Source organism: Saccopteryx bilineata, chromosome 3 (genome assembly GCF_036850765.1).
Source record: "Saccopteryx bilineata isolate mSacBil1 chromosome 3, mSacBil1_pri_phased_curated, whole genome shotgun sequence".
Classification (NCBI taxonomy): Eukaryota; Metazoa; Chordata; class Mammalia; order Chiroptera; family Emballonuridae; genus Saccopteryx; species Saccopteryx bilineata.
In genome coordinates this window covers 234,679,176-234,705,390 of record NC_089492.1, presented here as the reverse complement: position 1 = coordinate 234,705,390, position 26,215 = coordinate 234,679,176, and the positions used below count along the sequence as shown (strand labels likewise).

Sequence of the window (26,215 nt, the reverse complement as noted above, 5' to 3'; positions counted from 1 at the left end):
GCAGATGATGACACAACACCGTGTATACAGCAGAGCAGCCCATGGCCTTGACAGTCAAGATGTGGACGGTACAGAGGAAAGTTCAGTGTGTTCTGTGGCTCGCTAAATTCAAATCCGTGGCCAAAGTGCAACGTGAATATCGGTGCGTTTATAATGAAGTGCCACCACATAGGAATAACATTACTCGGTGGGATAAGTAGTTGAAGGAAACCGGCAGTTTGGTGGAGAAACCCCGTTCTGGTAGGCCATCAGTCAGTGATGAGTCTGTAGAGGCTATACGGGATAGCTACCTAAGGAGCCCTAAAAAATCTGTGCATGAGCCCACATCATACTGCACTGAATATGTATGAAACTGGGAGAGTTTTCCTTTTATTTGGTGCAGATTTCACATTGCTATCATGTTTTGTTGCTTTCTTGTGACCGGTCAAAAGTGCACCATGACTTTATGGACACACTGGATATGAAGCAATAACTTGCAAAGAACAGTGACCCCAGCAAGATTAGATGTGCCACATGATTGCCCCAGCTTACTTCTTTGAGAGTGTCCAAGCCACAGCATAGGGAGAGTCCAGCAGATTCCCAGCTGTTCATGGGGAAGTGACTCCACTACGAAATTAACTGAGCGGGATGCCAGAGGAAGGTAGTGGCCAGTCGGTACTGCTAGCTACCAGGCACTGCAGAAGTTAGCTGTGGAGAAGGTGCATACATGACAGAAACCTGGAGCTGAAAAACCCACCTAGCACTGCAGGATCTGGGCACTGGGGCAGCCCAGCCAAATGCACTACAGGAGTCAGATGCTAGGGAAGCTACTGTGCTATGAGACACTAGCAAAGCCACATGGGCTGCAACACCTATGCATTGGGGTTGCCACATGCACTGCAGGACCCTGACACTAGATAAGCCTGTATACTACAGAAACCTGCCTCTCGAGCACACTGGAACCAGAAAGGAAAATCTGTCTTCCTACAATGTCTTTCTAGCGCCCTCTAATGACAAAGCTTAACATGGTGCCTGTTCAGTGGTGGGGTTAAGCCAGTTTGTGCCAGTTCAGCAGAACCAGTACCTAATTTTTTGTTGAGTTCAGTGAACCGGTTGTTAAAATGGCACTTGTAATCAAGGTTCTTTCTAAGGTGGGTGCCTGGGCAGCTGCCCAATGTGGAAATCACAAATTTCTATCCCTTACTCTTTTTTTAACATTCATCTGTGCAATAGTGTATTCTAAGTGCCGCTAGTAATGTTCATTCCATCCATAGGCAAAAATAATTCTAAGTGAAGATGTCGATCAAGAAGCAATATGGAAATATCTTAAATAACACTTTTATTGTTTTTTGTCAGGTATTATTTAATATTTTTTGCAATACTATTTTAAAACTCTTTCTTATAACATAATCTAATTTTGTGTACCTCTTTTATTGTTTTACTTAAATTAGTTTAAGTACTAAATGTATGAAATAATAAACTACCTTTTAGTATACCATTTACTTATACCTAAAATGGTCACTAGGGCAGAGAACCGGTTGTTAATTCAATTCCACCACTGTGCCTGTTGGCAGAGAAAAAAATATATAAAGAGCTTATTATTACTTTTCTCAGAGCAGGCAGTAAAAGGCGAATTGGAGCTATGTTGATTTTATGTATAAATTGATGTAGTAATTCTAATTTTGACATGGAAATGCAAAGGACCAATAATCGCCAAAACAACTTTGAAAAAGTTGGTAACCTAACACTGCTTGATTTCTTCTATTATAAAACTACAGTAATAAAGACAGTGTAGTGTTGGTATAAACACAGACCAAATGTATCAATGAAACAGAATAGAGTCTAGAACAGGGGTCCCCAAACTACGGCCCGTGGGCCGCATGCGGCCCCCTGAGGCCATTTATCCAGTCCCCGCCACACTTCCAGAAGGGGCACCTCTTTCATTGGTGGTCAGTGAGAGGAGCACTGTATGTGGCACCACCACAAAGCACTGCGTCACTCACGTACAGTACTACTTCCGGTGATGCTGGACGCACATGTCACAGCTCCAGAAGCGCGTCATATCACTTGTTATGGCTAGCAGTGACAAATATGGAACCGGACATTGACCATCTCATTAGCCAAAAGCAGGCCTATAGTTCCCATTGAAATACTGGTCAGTTTGTTGATTTAAATTTACTTGTTCTTTATTTTAAATATTGTATTTGTTCCCATTTTGTTTTATTACTTTAAAATAAATATGTGCAGTGTGCATAGGGATTTGTTCATAGTTTTTTTTATAGTCTGGCCCTCCAACGGTCTAAGGGACAGTGAACTGGCCCCCTGTGTAAAAAGTTTGGGGATCCCTGGTCTAGAAATTGGCCTACACAGGCATGTACAGCTGAACTACAACAAAATTGTCAACTGAAGAAATTCAGTAAGAAAGAACTGTCTTATCTGAACAAATGGTGCTAAACAATTCAATATCCATATCCACACATTAAAAATGAACCTGGATCCATGTTTCACACCTTATGCAAAAGCTAATTAAAATATATATCACAAAACTAAATTAAAAAATAAAATACCTTCTAAAAGAAAATATAGGTGAAATTTCCATGACTTTGAATTTGGCAAAGATAGGACCCCAAAAGAATAAAGTGATTAGATACAACCCATAAAAAATTAAATTGATGAATTAAAAAGTTTCTTCAAGGGTATACTGTTAAGAGAAAGAAAAAAACCCATAAACTGGGGGGAAGAAATCTTTGCAAAGCATGCATCTGATAAGTGATTTGTATCCAGAATGTATAAATAACTCTCAAAATTCAAAAAGAGAACTGAAAGCTCAAATTAGAAAAGCAGAAAATTGAGCAGACACTTCACCAATGTAGTTAACTGATGACAAATAAGCACATGAAAACATGCTTAAGATCATTAGCCAGCCTAAACAGGCAGTGGCGCAGTGGATAGAGCACTGGACTGGGATGCGGAGGACCCAGGTTCGAGACTCTGAGGTCGCCAGCTTGAGCACGGGCTCACCAGCTTGGACCCAAGGTCGCTGACTTGAGTAAGGGGTTACTCGGTCTGCTGAAGGCCTGGAAGGCACATGTGAGAAAGCAATCAATGAACAACTAAGGTATCACAACGAAAAACTGATGATTGATGCTTCTCATCTCTCTCTGTTCCCTATCTATCCCTGTGTCTGACTCTCTCTTTCTGTCCCTGTAAAAAAAAAAAGAGCCATTAGGGATTTAAATGAAAACAACAGTGAGATACCACTGATCACCTGTTACAATGGCAAAAATTAAAAAGACAGACCCTACCACATGTTGGTGAATATGTGTAAGAACTGAAATTTATACAGCTATATTTTCTACTTTAAAAAAGTTTGAGGCCTGTCCTGTGGTGGCACAATGAATAAAGTGTCGGCCAGGAACACTGACGTTGTCGGTTCAAAACCCTGGGCTTGCCTGGCCCAGGCACATATGGGAGTTGAAGCTTCCTGCTCCTCCCCCCTTCTCTCTCTCTCTCTCTCTCTCTCTCTCTCTCTCTCTCCTCTCTAAAATGAATAAATAAAGTCTTAAAAAAAAAAGCTTGACAATTGCTTAAAAGTTCAAGGTGTACTTACCTGGTAACCCAGTGATTTCGCTGCTATATATGTATACAAGAGAAATGATAGCATATGTTCATACAATGACTTGTACATGCATATCCATCACAACCTGATTTGTAATAGGCCAAAACTGGAAAGAATCCAAATGTTCACAGATGAATGGATTTAAAAGCAAAAACAAAAACACTATGATATACCTATATGCTACTCAGTAGTAAAAAGTCGTGAACTCCTGATAGTCACACTACAAAATGACACTCAAAATAATTATGCTGAGTGAAAAAAGCCAGACCAAAAATAAAATCATATACTTCATTCAGTTTATATAAAATTCTATAAACTGCAAAGTAATGTAGAGTGTTGGAAAGCATATTAGCAACTGCATAAGGGTAAGGAGTAGAAGGATAGAGAAGGCAGAAGGAGGGATACAAAGACTCAAGGAAATGTTTAGGGATGTTGCATGTCATTATCTTGAATGTGTGAGGGTTTGATAGGTGTCAAATATTATGAAATTTTACACTATAAATGTGCCATTTATTATATGTCAACTATACCTCAATAAAGGCCTTTAAAATAAAAAAGAATTATTCTTCCTTCCAATTTATCAACCCATTGTGTTAAACCCATATGTTAACTGATGTTACAATTTCAACCAAATAGACAAGTTAATGAAATGAAATGTAGCTAAATTGGACCCATAAGTCTACCTCAGAGGTTCATAAAAGAACATGCTCAAAGTATCAGTTGTGTCACTCGGAAAACTAAAGAAAGTCCCAGTGAATAATGTGATAACATTGTGCAATTTAGTATCTTCAAATATGCTGTCAAAAATTCAGAAATCAGCCTGACCTGTGGTGGCACAGTGGATAAAGCATCAACCTGGAAACACTGAGGTTGCCGGTTCAAAACCCTGGCTTGCTTGGTCAAGGCACATATGGGAGTTGATGCCTCCTGCTCCTCCCCTTCTCTCTCTCTCTCTCTCTCTCCCCCCCCCCCCAAAAATAAATAAATAAATAAAAAAGAATCTTTAAAAAAAAAAATTCAGAAATCAAAGAAAGAGAGAACCACCAGAATAGATGGTCCTATTTGTGAGGGGAACCATCAATATTTTCCTACCAAAAAAGAAAAGCTACACTTTTCTTCTTACAGTTCAAAAAGACATTCAACAAAATAACCACTATTTTGTTGTTGTCATTGTATAAGTGTTGAAAGAAACCACTGAGTCTTAAAAATGATTTATGGTTGAGAATGGAATTGGACGTGCTACCTTTTTTCCCTTCTGCTGTGTAATATTGTGACATAAATCTGTTCTTTTCACAACTGTTTTGATTCCAGCATTCTGACCTGGGCTTCTCGCTTTCCTCTCATTGCTTTGATATGCCAGGTGCATTGTGAAGATTACTGGGGAGATGGTGTTGTCCTTCCCTGCCGGCATCACCAGACACTTTGCCAACAACCCGTCGCCAGCTGCCCTGACTTTTCGGGTGATAAATTTCAGCAGGTTAGAACACGTCCTGCCAAATCCCCAACTACTCTGCTGGTAAATATATTTTGCACAAATTTTTTAGAGATGTCTGTAGCTTAGTGCTTCTTCATACTTAGATGAGGGAGGGATAAACCTTAGCAAAGGAGTAACACAGTAAAGCCATAACCACTACTCAGATAAGTATGTAGATTCAAACTTGTGACTTTCATCAGCTGTCGAAGGTGTTTTCGTGGTTGATCGTGTATCTGTATGTATATAAATTTTAATGGCCAGCTATCTCAGGGGGTTAAAGATACATTTCAAGTAATAAAATCTGTATTAGTGACAATTTATTTATTGATGATAAGTAAAACAGACAATCTAGCGTCTGTTTTACTTATCATCAATACGCAATGGGTAAGGATGGTGGGAAATAAACCCCATAAAAGGAATAAAATTTATGTGTTGTATTAGCATCTTTAAAGTCAAATGATATTTGTACTGTGAGTACTCTTCATGTGTAAAAATATTTTCTATGAAACAATGTCATTGTAACAATAATTGTTTTGACGGAACTTTACATATATTACATCAAAGAAGCTGATGTGTATTTGTTTATTTGGATATACTCCTTTAGAATTTCTTACTAATACATATAAATATGATGTCTTTATCATATATACTCACATGTACATTCACATAAACATATACACATGCATGCTATTAGAAATGACCAACTATACAAGTTGATTATTAGAAATGACATGAAGTCTTGATATTCCATATAAAAAATCTCTCTCTAAAGTGGCCATGTTTAGTGGCATCCCTTGTCCAAATGACCACTGTCATCATTTTGTTGAACCACTGCAATTGCTCCCCCCCACACACATTCAATCTTTCCCCTCTCCTACATTTTTTACAAAACAGCCTAATTGATCTTTCATGGGCTAAATCAGGTCTTCCGGAGGCTCCACACTACCTGTGTACCGGAATCCAGACTTGTCATCATTGCCGCTGAGGCCCTAAGTCATCCTGCCTTGCCTGCTTCTCTGTCCTCATCTCCCACCATCTTATCTTAGAATCCTTGTGGCTTCAGCCAGCCCAGAGCCAGTCTTAGGAACAGACTGAGTCCTTTCCCACAGAAAGACTGTGTGCTTCTTTTCTCTGCCTCCAATACCATCCCCATCCTTCTTTACCTGACCCCCACTCAGCTCCGCTGGGCACCCTTAACCATCTTACCCACAATTCCCAAACTAAATTATTAACAAGTCCTCTTGTTATTCTCTCTCATGAAATCTTCAGCCACACTTACTAAAATGAGTAATTATAAATCTATTGTGTTTCTTCATTCACCCATTTCTGTAAAATCCATGAGGGAATGGAACATATCAATTAGGCCACCACCATATCCTCAATACCTTCCTCTGTGAATAAGGACTTTAGTAATATTTGTTGAATGAATGAACAATTCAGCCATAATTTACAGAATTTAGTCAAGCTGGATATTTATGTACAAATAACAAAGATTGTCAGTATTTGGAATTTGAAGACCAGTATAGTCATTTACTTTCTTAACCGAGTGAGGCTTTTTCACTCCCAGGGTGAAAAATAGTCACAGATCTTTCAAGCGATTACCAAGATTTCTCCCTGTTGGGCCTGAGAAGGCTTGACTTAACTAGCAAACTTGATTCCAGCTTCAAAAGTGTAAAAGTAATGGTTTCCCCCATTAAATGAAAATAAATATGAAACAACTGAGATTAGAAATCAGAAACTTCTTAATTCAGTCTCCTCCATGTTTTTGGTGTACACATATATCAAGCTAGTTCATTTTAGGTTTTGAGGTTCCTCCATCTAAAATTAGAATTTTTGTGCCTCCATCTCACCAGTTTGTTTGTAAATATGACTGGTATGATAATTAGTTTTTATTGCATTTTTAGGCAGTTTGCCAAGTTCTTAGACATTTATGAAAGAATTTTATACTTATATTAATATATCTGTCTTATGAATTGAATTAAATATCACTCTGAGGATATTTTTATTTGACAAAACATTATATATAAGCTTTCATTATTTGCTAAAACCAAAATACAAAACAAAACAAAAAACCTTTATTAATTTAGTCCTTATTAATTCATTTGATTATTGTATCAGGGCTGTGATTGATCACCTATTAGTTGTATAGTCTATTTGTTGTTGTTATACAGTACCGCCCCACCAGTACCACCACCCCTGGTTTGAAAAAGGCAATGTAACCAAGCCTTAAGACTGAATGCAGTAAGACCTTTCACCGTCTGTTGTCTCATCCCCAGCCAAGTCTCTCTCTCATGTACATTTTCTGAAAGACTTCATTTAGATGAATAGTTTGGCCCTTGTAGACATTTTGGTATGTGATCCTTGTGACAGGAATCAACTTTTGCCTTATGAAAGAAGTTTGCTTGTAAAGGATATTTAGGAACAATTGTTGAAAAACAATTATGACACTAAAGAATTCTCAAGACTTCTTGAGCCTTTAAGAATTGTATCTCTGTGTAAGCATTTGGTTGGCAAAGCTCCCTGAATGTTTATTAAAGTAAGCTCTCTGAGGAATTATTGTAGACATGTGACTTATTTTGTGATTAAGCATAGTAAATGCATTTCTTTTTTTAAAAAAAATAGCATAATTGAAATTTTCCCAATGATTCAGATCTATTTAGTACAAATTCATGACAAATTGTTGGACATATGCTCTGTTTTGGTCTAGTGTGAAATTATGACCTGTAGTAACACTGACCTGGGCTATTGTTGTTTATTAGTTCTTCAAACTTAGATATATAACTTAATTTTGCTCACTCTCTACTACTCTTATCCCTTGTCTCCTTGTGTAGCTTCAGCTTTGGAAGCTCTGGGCAACTTGGATGCTTTAGACAATAAAACTTTAGACAGCTCAGCAACTTTAGTTCAGCTTGATTAGAAGCGAAGTCTCAGGGGTCAGGATTCTTTTCCACCCTCTTTCTACATGTCCCTAGTCACAAACTTTTGCTGTGTCCTCAATAACAAAGACTAGGACCCAGTATACCACATGGGTCATGCTGACACTTAGCCCCCATAACTACTCCCTCTCAACAGACCAATAGTAATTTTAAGGCCCTGATGTTTTTGACTTAGCTTTTCGCTTTGTAAGACTTCTGGAAACTGAATGATAGCAACTTACTATTAATTTGCCTTTATCACATTATCACTATATTACCCTCTGTCTTCTTTTTTTTTGTTTTTGTATTTTTGTTTGTGTTTGGCTTTTTATTGAAAAATTACATTTAATAGGGTGATATTGATGAATAAGAGTACATAGGTTTCAGGTGAACATCTCTATAGCATTTGAACTGTTGATTGTGTTGTGTGCCCATCATCCAAAGTCAAATCATTTTCTATCACAGTATATTTTTTCCCCTTACTTCTCCTCCCCTCCCCCCCTCCCCCTGCTAACCACTTCACTTTTATCTGTATCCATGGGTCTCAGGTTTATATCCCACCTATGTGGGGGTATATATTTGTCCCTCTTTACTTTCCTCCCCTATCCCCACTTCTCCCTCTGGTACCCCTCTGTCTTCTTAACCTCTAATTTTCTCTCTTTGTAACATTTGTTTATCTTTAAAAAAGGAAGATAATTCTTCCTTTGCAGAAAGATTTTAATGAAATGTTTTTAGGGTATCTAACAGACTGCCTAGCACATAATAAATGCTCAAAAAATTATAGCTACTATTATTGTATTATATAGAATATTCTGAAAGTGAAATGTCACTAAATGAGTTGTGGGTCAAGTTACCGAATTACTTGGGTTCTCAGTTTTCTCAGTGTGTGGGAAGTGAGTAGATGCTTCATATTCTTATGTAACTTTTTTGTTATTGAGACAAGCATTTTCAACATACATTGGGTGAGTTATCTCTGGACAAAGCTACTCTTCTCATGAGAATATAAAACTCCTTAGTTCATCAATACTATACTCATCTATTGTAGCTACCATGGTAATTATGACTTAAATTTCAGAGTCGAGTTGTAAGAGAAAAGATTTTTTCATGATTTAGATGCTCTTAGGTAAAATATTGTGAATGCTAAAACAGCAGCAAGGTAATTTTAGTATCACCCTTTTCAGTTGGAGACAAAGACATTTGGCCAATATTTAACTCAGTTATTTCTGAAAACTACTGTTCAAGTCAATTCAAAACAAAATCGATATGCTCAGCTCTTTGATTGCATTAATAGACTAAGAGGGAACTGTGGTGATATAGAAAGAGCTATTAACTTTGGGTTAATGAACAATTCACTCCTTGAAGTAACCACTTATCGTCATGATTGGTTAATACTACTGGTAATCACTGAGATTTAAAGCACTATAATACTGCCTTCTTATGGGTATTAATCTATTAGCTTAATACCATTTTAGAACTGCAATTGAATCAAAACCATATTATTGTTTAAAAAAGTCTCCACAAATTGTCAAAGATGGATATAGAAATTAGATGACAATTTACTAAGATGCTTCTTTGTATCATTTATATATATTTGCCATAAGATGATAATCATTTTTTCTTCCTGAATAGCGATAATGCCCAAAATGATGCCAATACCAAGGAATTCTGGGTAAATATGCCAAATTTGATGACTCACCTAAAGAAAGTATCTGAACAAAAACCCCAGGCTACATATTATAATGTGGACATGCTTAAATATCAGGTAAGCCTATTTATATTGTCAGTGTTCACTTCCACATTACAAATGTATATTCTAACATACCTAACATTAAATAAAAGTAAATAAGGTAACATTTTTAATATTATTTAAAAGCTTTAATTTATAAGAAAAAAATGTTTAAGACTACTTGCAGACAGTGACAAGAATATTCATACATATTCTTAGTTTAAACTTATAAAATATTTTATTTAAAAATTAGAAAAATATGCTACAAAAGAAAGTTGCAGAAAATTACATCAGTCAAGATTATATTGATAAACTAGTTGACTGTAATCTTGTTAAAAATATTACTATACTAAAACCTCTTATTTTAAATTCTTAAATGAAAGTAATCTGATTTTTTTCTAATGCAGTAGTACTATGAAATAAATTCTAGTATGGTAAAAAATAATTTAATGTTAAAAGGTTGTATAACAATACAGTATAATATATGATACCTTTTGTGTATGTGTCCAGGATTACCCTTATCCCAAATTATTACCGACCTAGTAAATAAGCCTACTTCAAACCAGGATTCCATAAAGCCTGAGTGTCCTATTGATTCCCAGCCACTTGATCACCAGTGCACTATAATTTTTTGTGAACAAATACATTCAAATTGTTTTGCCTGAGATATGGAAAAAATGCTATTTTTTTTTATTTTAAATAATTTTATTTATTTTTAATGGGGTGACATCAATAAATCAGGATACATATATTCAAAGATAACAAGTCCAGGGTATCTTGTTGTTCAATCATGTTGCATACCCATCACCCAAAGTCAGATTGTCCTCCGTCACCCTCTATTTTGTTCTCTCTGTGCCCCTCCCCCTCCCCCTTTCCCTCTCCCATTCCCCCCTCCCCCCCATAACCACCACACCCTTATCAATGTCTCTCAGTTTCACTTTTATGTCCCACCTACGTATGGAATAATGCAGTTCCTGGTTTTTTCTGATTTACTTATTTTGCTTCGTATCATGTTATCAAGATCCCACCATTTTGCTGTAAATGTTCCAATGTCATCATTTCTTATGGCTGAGTAGTATTCCATAGTGTATATGTGCCACATCTTCTTTATCCAGTCATCTATTGACGGGCTTTTTGGTTGTTTCCATGTCCTGGCCACTGTGAACAATGCTAAAATGCTATTTTTTAAAGTGTCTTTTAATAGAAATCGGTGCCTCTTAAACATGACTCTATACACCAGAGTACTTGTAAATAAATACTGGTTTTGAACTTATACTAATTATATATAGATATAAATAGATATCTATATTAAAATCTATTTAGATAAGCAAAAATAGTTATATAAATTTAAACATAGATACAGACACAGACAGATATCTGCTGGGCCCTGAAACTCCCAAAGATTTTGACTTAATTGGCTCAGGGTACCTGTATTTATTACAAGTTCTCCAGGTGATTATAATATACCCTGCAGGTGAAAATCACTTATTTATATAGTAAGGGAACCATTGAGACTAAAGTATCTATATAATGGTACATTTTACAAAAATACAAATGAACATAATGTTTTTCCTATAAGAACAGAATTGTCTAAACTTATTATCAATAATACTAAACAAACACATGATATGACAAAAATTCATCACTTTTATAATTAAAATATAAAATGTACTTTTATTTCATTGTTTTTTTTTCACCAATGCATTTAAACACATTTAGTGATAGCGCCAAGCTTCTGAGAGAAATGGAAAGCAGTTAAGGAAAAGAAACTCCAATGTAAATTTTCTCCGATTAAGCAGTTAAATTCCAAGGCACACACATGGTTCTTATGCCCAAAAGGGTAAAACTAAAAACCATGGTTATATACTGACCTGTGGTGGCGTAGTGGATAAAGCGTCGACCTGGAAATGCTGAGGTTGCTGGTTCGAAACCCCGGGCTTGCCTGGTCAAGGCACATATGGGAGTTGATGCTTCCAGCTCCTCCCCCTGTCTCTCCTCTCTCTCTCTCCCTCTCCTCTCTAAAATGAATAAATTTTTTAAAAAAGTTTCTGGAAATCGTTTTAAAAAAAATTGTGGTTATTTTCTTTCATGAACTTTCATTACAAATCCTGCATCTACATTATCAATTCAGATTAAAAGAATTCTTTTTTTGAAATTTTAAATCCTGTGAGATTTTTTTTTTAGCCTCCATAATTGTCATTAAGTGAACCTGGAAAATAAGCAGAATTCACCTATTGCAATATGAGCTTGGTGTGTAAATATTAAAGTTTTGGCAAGAGACTGAATTCTGGAATTAGTCAGCTGTGTACTGGCTACTGACTTTGGGCACTTCATCTCCCTGAACCTCAGTTTCCTCATCTGCAATTAGGGATAACAATGATTCCTACCTAGATATTTTATAGGCTGCTATGAGGAGCTAATAGTCTAATATATTTCAAAGTACTTCACAAAATGTAAGTGGCCCTAGGCCTGTTGTCTTGTGTGAAAGTGTGCTCTGAGGACTCTGTTTTTGAGTTGTGTTGTTTACAGCTTTGCAAGGAATTGAGTGGCAGGCAAAACTAGTGTTTTTTGTGGGACTGCCCTCAAATCGCAGCATGTTTAGTTTCTGGTCACCAGTTGCTCTCCCAGTAACAGGGACAATCAAAAACACACCCTCACATAACCATAAAGCACCTGGCTACTATCAAGTTGCGAACTCCTGCTGTGGACAGAGAGCAGCAACAGCAGGGTATGGCTCTGCGGTTGACCTATCTTAAATAAGATTTCAAAACAAAAGTTCCTTTGCAGAGGATTTTGCTGTTAAAAATATTTACAGTTTAATAAACCATTATAATGATCATCTAACTAAAATTGTCCTCAAAAGCCATGCCTCTCATTTTATAAAAGAACCCATTTCTGAGCTTGTTCTGCAGCAGCCACTCCTGCCTTGTGAGCTCTCCCTGCCGTCTGGCCCCTTCCCCATGATGCTCATATGTGCAGACATTGCTAGGCCAGTGGAGAGCTGTTTATAGGCTTCAGAATCAGCAAAACTCATAGTCCATGAGTAAAACTGCAAGGGCACAGACACCACCAGATGGCCCCTGCAATGTGCGTGTACTGTACTTGGAAAAGGAGAATCCCTACAGCTATTTATCCTCACGGTGAACAGTCAAGGAATTATAACATTGGAAATGTTTTCATTGTGGACTGAAAACTCCTGTTGATATTATTGGCTTCAGATAAAATTAATTTTTGTTGATTCTTCAAACCTGGATTTTCCTTGGTCAGACTTGGTCAAACAGTTGATTCTAACTAGAATTGACAGCAAACAGTTGAATGCTGCTCTTCCAGTTAGAGGGCCTGGGTTCTAGTCCTTTATCTGACAAATCTCAAACTCACAGGTTTGCTGTAAAAGGCAAATATGATAAGAATATTAACTGGTCACATGAATTAAAATACTAGTCATTGATTATGTGCTACGCCCTTTGTTGAGTATTTCACATTAACTTTCCTTCAATCTGCCTGATGACTCTATAGGTAAATAATATAGTTATCATTTCCATTTGATTGATGAGAAAATAAATGAGGGTCAGAGAGGTTCAGTAAATGTGCAAGATCACTCAGCTTTTAAGTGACAATGGCCCCTGCAGTGTGCACGCACTGGGACAAGGGTCTGAACTCACACCCAGAACTGTCTAATTCCTTGGCCTTGATTCCTAAGCAGTGTGCTACCACCTCCTTAACTGATAAAAAGTGCATTCTGATCTCTAACGTGCTACAGAGACTTTAGTAATTGGTTTTGCTTTTTAATCTGTAACATTTTCCCCGAAGCACCAGCTCTCTCTCACATGGCACCCTTCCTGGTGGTTTTCTCTGAGAGCTCATTAGTGAGAAGTACAAACAACATGATGACGGTTTGATATCAAAGAACATTCCTATGGGAGGTAATTTTAAGTTCTGGTTTGTTTCAGGTTAATGGCTGTGCCTTACATATTTTCTTTCCTGTCGTTTGGCAAGGTGTCTGTCCAGGGCATTCAGTCCACACCTCTGAGCCTGGCAGTGAGCTGGCGGTGTGAGCCCACAAGCACCGACCTGCGCATTGATTACAAGTACAACACGGATGCAATGACAACCGCTGTGGCTCTCAACAATGTTCAGTTCCTGGTCCCCATAGACGGAGGAGTAACCAAGCTGCAGGCCGTGCTCCCCCCAGCAGTCTGGTAAGGAACCTCAACCATCTTCGGCTTCCCCAGAGAGCTCCTTCCAGGCGAAAGGATCACAGACTTCTTAGCCCTTGTGTTTCCTTCCTGAAAACACGGCGATTTAGGTGCTCATACGTACATGGTGGGAGTGTCAGGAAAAACTAAGCTAGAGGCTGGGTCTCCAGGAATGTTTCCCAGAAGATGGTAGACCCAGCCGGCCAGAGGGGCTGCTTCCCTCTGCCATAGCCAGGAAGGAAAATTAGAAGGCTGCCAGGGGAGCCACTGAATTCAAGAACTCCCCACAGTCGCTTTGATGCAAGGAAGAGCAAGCTCCTACCACTCTACCTTAACAGCTTCTCAATGCCCACAAAACCAGAGACTGGACTGGAGCACAGTGGTGTGAAGATCCCCACGTTGCAATTAGGTTGCTGGCAGCAGAAAACAGCCAAGAAAGCAGCAGGGGAATGGCCTCTCCCTCCCTGTATCCTCCAAATCCCCCCAGGGCATGCAGTGGGTGTAGTCTAGTCTGCATCTAGGGCCCTGACTACAGGGGAGTTTGAGAAGTGGTTTCATTTTGTAGTTTCTGGACCACAAAAGGGCACCCTCGTGAAAGTATGGAAACAGAAACCGAGTAGCAGGAATGGCTGCTAAAAAGGACTTACTCTGCCCTGGCCGGTTGGCTCAGCGGTAGAGCGTCGGCCTAGCGTGCGGAGGACCCGGGTTCGATTCCCGGCCAGGGCACATAGGAGAAGCGCCCATTTGCTTCTCCACCCCTCCGCCGCGCCTTCCTCTCTGTCTCTCTCTTCCCCTCCTGCAGCCAAGGCTCCATTGGAGCAAAGATGGCCCGGGCGCTGGGGATGGCTCTGTGGCCTCTGCCCCAGGCGCTAGAGTGGCTCTGGTCGCAACATGGCGACACCCAGGAGGGTCGCAACATGGCGACGCCCAGGATGGGCAGAGCATCGCCCCCTGGTGGGCAGAGCGTCGCCCCTGGTGGGCGTGCCGGGTGGATCCCGGTCGGGCGCATGCGGGAGTCTGTCTGACTGTCTCTCCCTGTTTCCACCTTCAGAAAAATGAAAAAAATAAAATAAAATAAAATAAAATAAAAAGGACTTACTCTGTGGTGGGATTCAAATAATTTAACAACCGAGTCTCTGCCCTAATGACCGTTTTAAGTATAAAAAAAGATATACCAAAAGATAGTTTATTATTTCATGCATTTAATACTTAAGAACAATAAAAGAGGTACACAAAACTAGATTATGTTATAAGAAAGAGTTTTAAAATAGTAATGAAAAAATATTAAATAATACCTGACCAAAAAAACAATAAAACTGTTATTTAAGATATTTCCATATTGTTTTTTTCTTTTTTTTATAATAAATCAATTTTTATTAATTTTAATGGGGTGACATCAATAAATCAGGGTACATATATTCAAAGAAAACATGTCCAGGTTATCTTGTCATTCAATTCTGTTGCATACCCATCACCCAAAGTCAGATTGTCCTCCGTCATATTGCTTCTTGATTGGCATCCTCACTTGCAATTTTTTTTACCTATGGATAGAATGAACATTACTGTGGGTGCTTAGAATACACGGTTATGCAGATAAATGTTAAAAAAAAAGAGCAAGAAGTGTAAATCTGTGATTTCCACATTGGGCGGCTGCCCAGGCACCCACCTTAGAGAGAACCCTGATTACAAAGTGCCATTTTAACAACCAGTTCCCCGAACTCAACAAAAAATTAGATATTGGTTCTTCCAAACTGGTATGAACCAGCTGAATCCCACCACTGACTTACTCTCCTAGAAAAAAATAAATGGCTCTACATTTTCTATGTGACTGTCAAAAGCAAAAAATAGAACTTTAAAAAAAATGAATGTCAATCATATGACAGCTCCAATTTAAACTACCTGAACTCACTGATTAACTAACTCTTTCCATCTTTTTTTTGTCAGTAGATGTATTTAAAATTTTAACTGCATTATCCTCTAAATATTTATCTACCTGACAGTGTTCTGGCTGGTTACAATTAGGAACAGGAAAGGACAGAATTTATGTGTGGGTGGATGGATGGGGTGAATGGATGGATGGATGGGTGGATGGATAAAGAGACAATGCTTAAAATGTAGCTAGAATTTTCAAGATCCTTTTTTTAATAAAAATAATAACATTACCTGGAAAAAATATGGCATCCATTAAACAAAAGAGCCTTGCTTATGCAAGTCTTTTACCTATTTTATTTTTAGGAATGCTGAACAACAAAGAATATTATGGAAAATTCCTGATATTTCTCAGAAGTCAGAAAATGGAGGTAATGTAATCACAGGCTTACTTTATTTAATATCTAAGGCTGAAATAATGTGCAGGTGTCTAGTAACTATTAACCAAAATATACTTTAGCACTAAAAGCAAGCAAAATACTTCACTTCATTGTTGTATATATGTATTTCAACCAGTAAAAGCAAGTCATTCTTCAATAAATCTGCCTCCCTTTTTCAGCCCAAGACCCCACATCAAACACGGTATTTTCAGCCAAGAAAATCTTTTATTAAGGCATGCTTCTAACCTGTATCAGACCTTACACTCCCGGACATTTTAGGAGTGTTTTACTTTCCTCTGATATCAATCACAGGTTGTAAAATACATTGCCTTCCAAGTAGTATGCTCCCAAATTTTGAAATACCATTTGGCTGAATTACACTGAATCTATAGGCAAAAAGAGTTGCTAATAATGTTTAATGACTAATCTTATTCATCACTGTTTTGTCACTGAAATATATCATTTTCTAATAAGATATTTTGTACATTCAATTTTAACTACAATATCCAAAATTATATCCAGAATGTTGTGTTGACTATTATCTTGCAGCATATGATAATTCTTTTTATAGGCGTGGGCTCTTTATTGGCAAGATTTCAGTTATCTGAAGGCCCAAGCAAACCTTCACCATTGGTTGTGCAGTTTACAAGTGAAGGAAGCACACTTTCTGGCTGTGACATTGAACTTGTTGGAGCAGGCTATCGATTTTCACTCATCAAAAAAAGATTTGCTGCAGGTCAGTGTGAATCCTGTGAATTTCATTTGCAAAAGAAACATAATGTTGCCTAGCTATTCTTCCTTAAGAAAGAAGAGATTGTGACTTTCTCATCTTTTACCCACTCCCAACTCCTATATCTCATCCCAATTAGAAAGCCAACCAGTTGCTGAATGAAGAAAAACTAGGACAGTAGACTGGAAATCATGAATTAGGAAGGCCCTGGCTACTTATCATGGCTCTGGCTCTGTTTCTTATATGGGCTCAGCAGTCATTCCCATTATATTGATGTGTACACTGAGGTGAATGAAGTAAATCCTACTTTTGTTATATTGACAAGTATATATGTTATTTGCCTTTGAATTTATCTCTTACTTAAAAAATTTTCTTCTCTAATAGGACTTTATAGATTTTTAGGCTTGCTAGGCTTAGCTGAGATTTAAGAGAATCCATTTTCTCTTTAATAGAAACCTTAAAAATCCTAGGTCAGGCCCTGGCCGGTTGGCTCAGTGGTAGAGCATCGGCCTGGCATGCAGGAGTCCCAGGTTTGATTCCCAGCCAGGGCACACAGGAAAAGCACCCATCTGCTTCTCCGCCCCTCCCCCTCTCCTTCCTCTCTCTCTCTTCCCCTCCCACAGCCAAGGCTCCATTGGAGCAAAAGTTGGCCCGGGTGCTGAGGATGGCTCCATGGCCTCTGCCTCAGGCGCTAGAATGGCCCTGGTTGCAACAGAGCAACGCCCCAAATGGGCAGAGCATTGCCCCCTGGTGGGCATGCTGGGTGGATCCCAGTCGGGCGCATGCGGGAGTCTGTCTGACTGCCTCCCCATTTCCAACTTCAGAAAAATACAAAAAAAAAATCCTAGGCCAGAAGCAGACCTCATTACCGATGAGCTGATGTGACTATGAGACAGGTTTTTGGCACACAAGATCATTTGTGGGCAGGGGATTGCCCAGTACTAGGGTGATTATATTTGTCAATGATTTTGGGGGGTATATCTTGGTTTTTATGTGTGCTATACTGATATAATTATTAACTATATCCCTTTCACTCTCAGAAATGACCCAGGTTAGAAAGTAATTAATTATATGACCATACTTCCTATAATAAATTATATTCTCATTTCCAGAAATAAATATCTATTCTGGGTATAACCCAAACTTCTGTAAAAAACGTTTATATATGTACATGTTTAAAGGCAACTCGCTGGTCTGGAAAATTTAAAATTTAAAAAACAAGTATGATGTGTCTTATATTCATATTACACCCCTCAGGTATGCAATATTTGGCTCCTAGAGGTAAGGCAGGAGGAAAAGAAATGTTAGCCATGTGATAATCACATTGTTGAACTAGTAGGTAAGCTGTTGATATGTTTTTTGTTTTGCAGGAAAATACTTGGCAGATAACTAATAAAATCTTACGCAAGGATGTAAAGGATTCATATAATGGAGAACTGTTATATGCAAAACAAGTTTCAATCTTGGTTTGATGAAAACAAATCAAACTCTGCACTTGGGAAAAATCTGCTGGAAATGTCCCTGACTTTTCAGCAAGGATTTCCTTCCTACCACACCATGATGACCAGTCCTACAGTATTTACTTCTAGGTGTAACATTGTTATGGTTTTAAAATGTAATTATTGTATTTGTAAATTGTACTCATTCCAGTAAGGCAGTTAGACACTTGAGTTTTAGCATTTTACCATTTCTGAAATGGATGTAATTTAAACTGTGGTATGTAAATTTAATAGTAGTACTGTTGAATGGCACAGTGCTTACAGAGGTAGATTGAATTTTGTCAATATATAAAACTAAATATAATATTGATAGCTATCATAAAGGGGGTGCCACGTACAAAGAAAATTAAGTGGAACCAGAAAGAAAACGTTCTTTTCTTTAGTCCTTAGTATGTTTTATTCTAGTGCTAAATAAAAATTCTATCTTCAAATGTTTAGTGGGTTAAATTCAGAAACTATTTCAGAAAAAACATTCTAAGGTTACAGCATATTCAAAGAAAAGCATTAATTACCACTTTTTAAAAAGCTTTTTTTTCAAACTGCAAATTTCATAAAAATGCAAACTGTGTAAACAGGGCCTCTTATTTTTGTAACTAGTGTAAAAAAGGAAAGCAATTCATATTTAAAGTTTAAGTATATGAAATTATAATCAAGAATAAAAAGATGTTGACGTCTTACCTACTTTCCCTCTCTTTAACACATGTAGAGATTGGTGAATAATCAGTCAGACTAGAACCAAAATTATGATTTTAAAACTTCAAGACTTTCCATAGTTGAACTGGTTGACAATTTTTTGCACAATTGCCCTAAACAGATTTTCTCCCATCTAGCATGGAAATTGGTTCCACATATATGTATTTTCCTCTCTACCCACAGGAAACAAAATATTGAAACTGAAAATCTCAGAAAAAAAATTTAGTCCCTTATTTAAATCCAGAAGGAGAATTTTAAGGAAAATCATTTACAATATATGAGAAGGAAAAAAATGAAATTCTATCCATATAATTGTGCAATAAATTCCTTTTAGATAAGATTCATTGTGTGAAACTATAAATCTTTGCCATTCTTAGGGACTCAAAAAGAGAGTTATCAAAAATGTGTTATGATTTCATTGTTGCAAGGTATAATAAAAACTTAATACTGTAGTTTTGCCTCACGATATGAGACTTCAGGACAGAAAAGCACTTCTTCAGGGATTTCAGTTGTAAAACCTTTCTCTGTTACAATCTGAAAACATGAATTTTCCTTCAAGTCATTGAACTTGTTTTAAACATAAGCAACTTTATATTCTAGGTTATACTGATAAATAACTGTAATTTTAAGTTGTTCTATTTATCATTAGTTGCTGAATTTTACTTTACATTTATTCATATTTGACAAAGAATTTTTAGCCCCTTTAAATTTTAGAATCACATTAAAAATTATAGGTCTTACTCTTAAAATGAGCTTGTGACTGGCAGGTGTTTTTGTAGAACTATTTAAGTTAATATTTGTTCTCCATCATTCCTTGCTACCCAGGGAATGTTCAAAATGATCCGTTTTACATTAGATGAATACTACAATTGGCTCCTCAAGTCTTGTGTTGAAGTTTTTTAAACAAATAATTATAATGCTCATTTTAAGTAAAGACACCCGACTTATTTTGAAATCAAAATAGAAAATGCATCCTTTTCAATCCTGTGAAATGTGGGAAAATCTCAAACACTCAAACCAGTGGAAAGGAAGCAGCAGAAAATCGAGAATTACCCAGAATATGAATATTAAAATATGTTTTTAAGTAATCAATTCATGGAAAAAATATTGAAAACTAACTCAAAGCATATTAAAATGTGTAAATATTACGTTTTTATGTCTTGCTTTTTATATTTTGTTTTATTTTATATACATAGTTATGGAGTGAATTAGTAATTAAACACACAAATTTTGTTGATATTATAAAAACGTAATTTAAAACATAGATTACAATGGTCCCTAACATTGTTCAATGCTTCCAGGAACTAAAATTTGAAACTATAAAGATATCCTAGTGATCCCTTAATTGGCCTTTGTGAAACAGAATAAAAGTCAGTGACTTCAGAACTACTTAACCTTGAATAAGCAGGACCTCAATAGAGAATATATCCCTTCTCCTTCCAGAAAACAGATCTACTAATAACACAATAAACTCATATCAGTGAGATTTTGGTGTTTTTTTATTACTCCTATAGTTTACAATCTCCTGTTATACCTGTACCCATAGTACTGTACACTAAGAATTCATGTTTAAAAAAATGGTCCTAGACAACACTATAGTCTCAATTATAAAAACAAAACAAAACATTAAGTCAGGTTCATAATCAATTCTTAAAACAGAACAAAATGGGCCAGTACATGTTAAGATTTTCCATACTATTGCTTAAAATCAAAAGAAAGGGTTCTTGTTAACCAGAGCATCATGTCCTGAGCATTATGATTAAAAAGGTTCTGCTCTAACAAGGTAGAAAGTATGAATGATACTGCTTTATTTTAGCAAAATGGAGAGTATATTTTTCTTTTCAAATAAATTCCATATTTTCATATTTTTAAAAATAAATTTTTATTACAAATTATTCTGAATTTTATCATAATTAGAATTTATAATTCCTGATAATTTTTAAGTTTTAATTATTTTTAAAGATCTATTCTTCTCTATACCTATGGCCAAAATGAACATTCACTGCATGGTATTTGGGAATTAATTTCACCTGTAAAGGAAGAATGCCCACATTCCAAATGGTTTCAAATGAAGAGAAAACAGCCCAGAAAGTCAAACCACAAATGTTTTATGTGTTTTAACTCTATCTCCATCTTCAAAGTGTCTGAGGCCATAATTCAATATATTTTCATTTCTTCTTTTCAAAGAAGCCTGGGAAGTACATTAGCACTAACACTAATTCTGCCATGTGACCTTGGATGAATCACTGCCCTTTTCAGTTTCTCATCTTTAGAGTGACGGGTTGGGACTAGTGGTTTTCAAGCTTTTCTTAAGCAAGACTTTTTTTCTACTAGAATTGCACTTAGAATCCTGTTAAGCAAAACAATGAAGGAGATCCTCCGGCAGTTTAAATCTGGGTCCCCCCAACCCCCAGAGCACTGTTGGCAGCACCATAACAACACCTCAGTGATCTATAAAGTTTCTTTCACCTCTGACGTTTCATGATTTGACTTGACCCAGATAGACCCACCTTTAGGGACTTTACAAGGACACCTGTACAATCACAGTTAATTAACTGATATATAATAAAAATTGACATGTGAGTGCTAACCATGTGCCAGTCACTATAGGTATTAGCTTATCTGACCCTTACATTAACCCCAAAGTTGTAGGCACTCTTTTTAATTCTTATTTTTACAACTGGTGACATTAATGCTTAGACAGAGTAATTAATTTGCCCAAAATGACACAGCAGCTGGATGTAACCCAGTTATCTCGACTGCAGAGGGAGACCCTAATCTGTTTTGCTTGTTCATTATAAGACATAAACACTTCTGTTTTATTTTACTATACATACTTTATTTGAATGCCAAGGTAAAGGTGCTATGAAAAGTTAGTATTAAAATCAGGATAATTCAAGCCTGACCTGTGGTGGTGCAGTGGATAAAGTGTCAATCTGCAACGCTAAGGTCACCAGTTCGAAACCCCTGGTTTGCCTCATCACAGCACATATGAGAGTTGATGCTTCCTGCTCTTCCCCCCTTCTTTCACTCCCCCTCTCTCTCCCCCATCTCTAAAATGAATAAATAAATAAATAAATTTTAAATCAAGATAATTACAGTAGCAAAATTGTTAGGAAAAGTATATTTCTCAAAATATGATATGTGGACCTCTTGTATTATCATTTATTTCAAAAGGGCAATGATTTTGGCTTAGTAACAGCTATATCCTCAGAGCCTAGAAGATAGTAGACATTCATAAATTTATATTGAATAAGTAAATCTCTAGAAATGGGGTCTAGGAATATGTATTTTGACAAGCCCCAAACTTTGAGAATCACTGCCCTAGTAGATCTTTCAGGTCCTTTCTAGTTCTGACATTGTATCAGATTTTAAACATTAAATTGCAAGTTGAATACCATTTTTCTAGTGAATTTAGTTTTTGTTCAGTCCATTTAACTTCCTCTAATCTTAAAAAAGAGAGAGAAAGGTAAAAAGTGTTTTTTCTAAGAAAATTCCTACTTTTCCTGAGAGAGCTTCTATGATGCTTTCTCAGTCTCAGAGTGGCCTAGAATGCATTCTCTCGTTTTCATGTTTCTGTCCTTTTCCTCAATGTTTTGAAAAATTAAAAGAAACAGAAGGTTGCAAGGTGTGGTTCATCCCAAACACGAAGTCCTCATAAATGTCTCCCTTCTTGCAAGGGAAACTCAGCCATCTAACCTGTAAGTTGGCCTATTTATCTTATAGACCTTTGAATTGGATGCTTTATAAACATAGACTAGTGTCATTCCAAAAGAATTGCATTGATCTTTTTTTCAAAATATTCATAGGCTATCAATGAAAGTTGAATGACACCATAAAATGTGTAGATATCTACTTAGGAAATAAGTCTTTGAGCTGGTTTTTTATTAAGATTTCTTTGTCTCAAAAGTTATGCATTTGAGCAAAAACCCATTCAATCCTAATAAAATCATACATGATTTTCAGATTAGCTATTTTTTAAGTGGAAGCATAATTTTTATATCAGATTAAATTGATATGAGTGAACAAATCAACTTATATTACGTTGAATAAAGGGACTGTTCTGATGACCCACCCACCCCCCTTTTACTGCGTGTACTTCTCTATTGAAGCTTTATTGCATTTTCCTGCTCTTTTTTTTTTATTGAGCAAATAACACTTAAATGACATTCACTCACTTATAAATTAAACATGGATACCATTACACTATTTTTGGTGCATGAAATGTATGGAGGAAAAATAAAGGAGTACAATGTTTAAGTCTCCAAATATTAAAAACAAACAATAACAAAAAACCCACTAGCTTCTCTCTTTTGTCATTGCTTTGATGTTTTGTAGATAAGAGTTGCAATTTTAATATCTAATTGAAATAGAAATATCCTTCTTGAAGGAATGTTGAAATTTAGTATCCACTGAGTTGACCATGGACAAACAGACCTCTTGTCTGTCCCTTGTGTTTAATAGCTGATTTATATCCTAAATAGTATTCTTATAAGAGAAAGGCATTTTCTTGTTGATATTCACCATGGGTATAATAATTTATTCTTTAGGTTTAACTTCCAAGGTTATTTTTCCTTTGATTTATAGAATTTCTGACTGCCTCTTTCCATCCCTAGAGTAATACATCGTCTGTTCTAAATACATTGTCTGACCTTAAAAGAAAAGATGTTTCAATGAAAAACAAACATATTTTTATGTGTTCCTTAATGTCTAAAAGAAAATAAGTAAAGGATACTTCTACTACATTCACCTGCATTCCAACATTTTCCAAATCATGTTCAGTTCCACTGGTACTGACAAGTGTTCATTGTGGTCTGAGAACAAATGATTCTACACATTATCCCCTCTTCTTGGACACTGATAATAAATGTTAGTGTTTTGATGAAGCTTAAGAAAGTTATTGGATCAGGAAACACTTTCTCCCCCCTAAACACACTGTGAAGAAATTTAGAAAAGTTTTTTTTTTTTCAACACTAGTTTACATAGTTTTCAACAACTGCAAATAATATAATCAGTAATGCTTTGAGTAGATACTCTGGTTTTTTTGTTTCAACTTGAAAGGAAATACTGCCATTTCAAATGAATTTAAATTGTATTAGTACATCATACTGAATTTAACTTTATCACCCAAAACGTTCAAAATAAAACAATAAAATGGTTTTAATATTTTCAATATTATTTTTAAGATTCGCACCTATGACCATATCAGACTACCATCTGGTAAAGATAGTCCAAATTTTTGCAGAGTAGAATTAAGCTTGTGAGCAATCTTTGGTAATATTATACAAGTTTAAAATTGAATTATGATAGAGTAATGCTGACAGAATTTTTATATGATCTTGTCAGAAATTATATGACACATTTTAGTTAAAGCTAAGAGGAATGCACTACCTCGCATAAATTTTGCAGGACTCTACTTTCTATTAATAAGCATCTCACAATTCATTTTTTCTTTGCTTTATTTTTCAAATCAATTGTTTTTACACAAACCAATCAACAAAGTTTCTTTTTAAAAAATCCTGAGTACAATGTTTTCAGACAGAAAAGAGTAAAGCTGAATATCTACATTTCTCTAATTATAGTTCATTCATTCAGAGTTTATAACTCAGCTTGATAGGTCACAAGCTATTATTTTAAAATATTTCATTGAATGAGTGAGCATAGCATGCAAATGTTAATTCCATCTCATTTGTTCAGTTGTATATTATTTTATTAACATTTTCAGGGGGGTTTTCTTTTTTTTTTTTTTGGCAAAACAAATGCTTAGTATTGTTCATATATCATTACTTGAAAATATTTTAGATAACACACCAAATGACTATCATTTGGGATCAATGTCCCAAAGTCCAAAGCCAGATTTTTTTCTTTTCCTATGAAATGCTAGAATGATCATTCTTATAGCTCTGTTGCTTTTGCAGGTCAGTTTCTAGTCTTGCATTATTAACTGATTATACATGAGAGATTGGCTCCTGTCTAATCTCCCTCTCTCAATCTAAGGGAGTCAGAAAACTGCTGCTGAGTAATTTTTCTTGAAAAAGCCAAGTGTTGGTATGATATAACTAATCATGTCTATGAGCATGTCATCACTACAGGACAAGCAGTAATTTTTAGAGCTGGCTTTAAAAACTGTTTAAATATTATTGGGTTTCAATATAAAATTAAAAAAAAATATTTTTACTTTGTATAGGAAAAGCTCCATATGAATGAAATGGTCAAATTTTAATTTTCATGTCTACACAGTGGCAATGTAAGGCATGACTTTAAAAAAAAAAAAAAGAGAGAAACTAGAAAAAGAATCTCAGAGAAATTTTGCTGTGTTTGTAAAGTAATAAAATTCAGTCAGCTGTCTTTCTTAAGGAAAATGCTATTAGTGTATATTATACTTGGACTTGGTGGTGGCCTTCTCATAGTTCTCCATGATCTTTGAAGCAAACATAAACTGAACCTATGACTTTGTTATGGGGTATATAATTTCACAAAATGCCTTGGGCATAAAATATTTATAAAAGGAATTGTGGGTTAAAATACTCAAGTATACTTTTCTAATTTGGTTAAAATATTGATGTCTGGCTCTCTTTCCTCCTCGTATTCAGCAGCAAATACTTGCTTCTCATAGCTGTTACTGCTTTGTCTGTAATGAAAGCTTTACTCCTGTTCTGTGTGCAGAATCAGCAAAAGAAGCAACTACTTGTTTCTTCACAGAACTGCAGCAAAGTTCTCTGTTGAGCAATGGTGATTGATATGAAGGGGTAGTATTGACTTATTGAAGGTGATCATGAGAACATTTTAACATTATAAGTTAGAAAAGGTGTGCATATAATTTTTTTGTAAATCATAATTTTTACAAATTTTTTTCCTTCATTATTTTCCCAATCACCCATTTCACAAAATCCTGAATATGCAACTATTTATCATTACTGCAACTAGGGTTTCTATTTCAGAACAAAGTTTAATTATACTTGAGAACAAAATGAAATATATAAGTGGTTATTTAAATGAGATTTTTTTTCCCCTGAAAAATAAATTTAAAATGTAAAAATAAATTCAGTTGTGAATCTCTTTCATTACCAGCCTC

At 36.0% G+C, this 26,215-nt stretch overlaps 1 protein-coding gene across 17 annotated transcripts in view; it reads left to right on the top strand.

Moving 5' to 3' along the window:
- SGIP1 (SH3GL interacting endocytic adaptor 1) overlaps nucleotides 1-20,626 on the top strand; it is a 223,899-nt gene extending 203,273 nt beyond the window's left edge. For all 17 annotated transcript variants that reach the window (XM_066268940.1, XM_066268955.1, XM_066268954.1 and 14 more), the window contains 6 exons: nucleotides 4,959-5,114; nucleotides 9,617-9,749; nucleotides 13,710-13,912; nucleotides 16,145-16,209; nucleotides 16,790-16,954; nucleotides 18,319-20,626. In XM_066268940.1, the coding sequence (XP_066125037.1) occupies nucleotides 4,959-5,114; nucleotides 9,617-9,749; nucleotides 13,710-13,912; nucleotides 16,145-16,209; nucleotides 16,790-16,954; nucleotides 18,319-18,341 (745 nt within the window). In that variant the 3' untranslated portion in view covers nucleotides 18,342-20,626. The remainder of the gene's footprint in view (nucleotides 1-4,958; nucleotides 5,115-9,616; nucleotides 9,750-13,709; nucleotides 13,913-16,144; nucleotides 16,210-16,789; nucleotides 16,955-18,318) is intronic.
- Nucleotides 20,627-26,215: the final 5,589 nt, after the last annotated feature.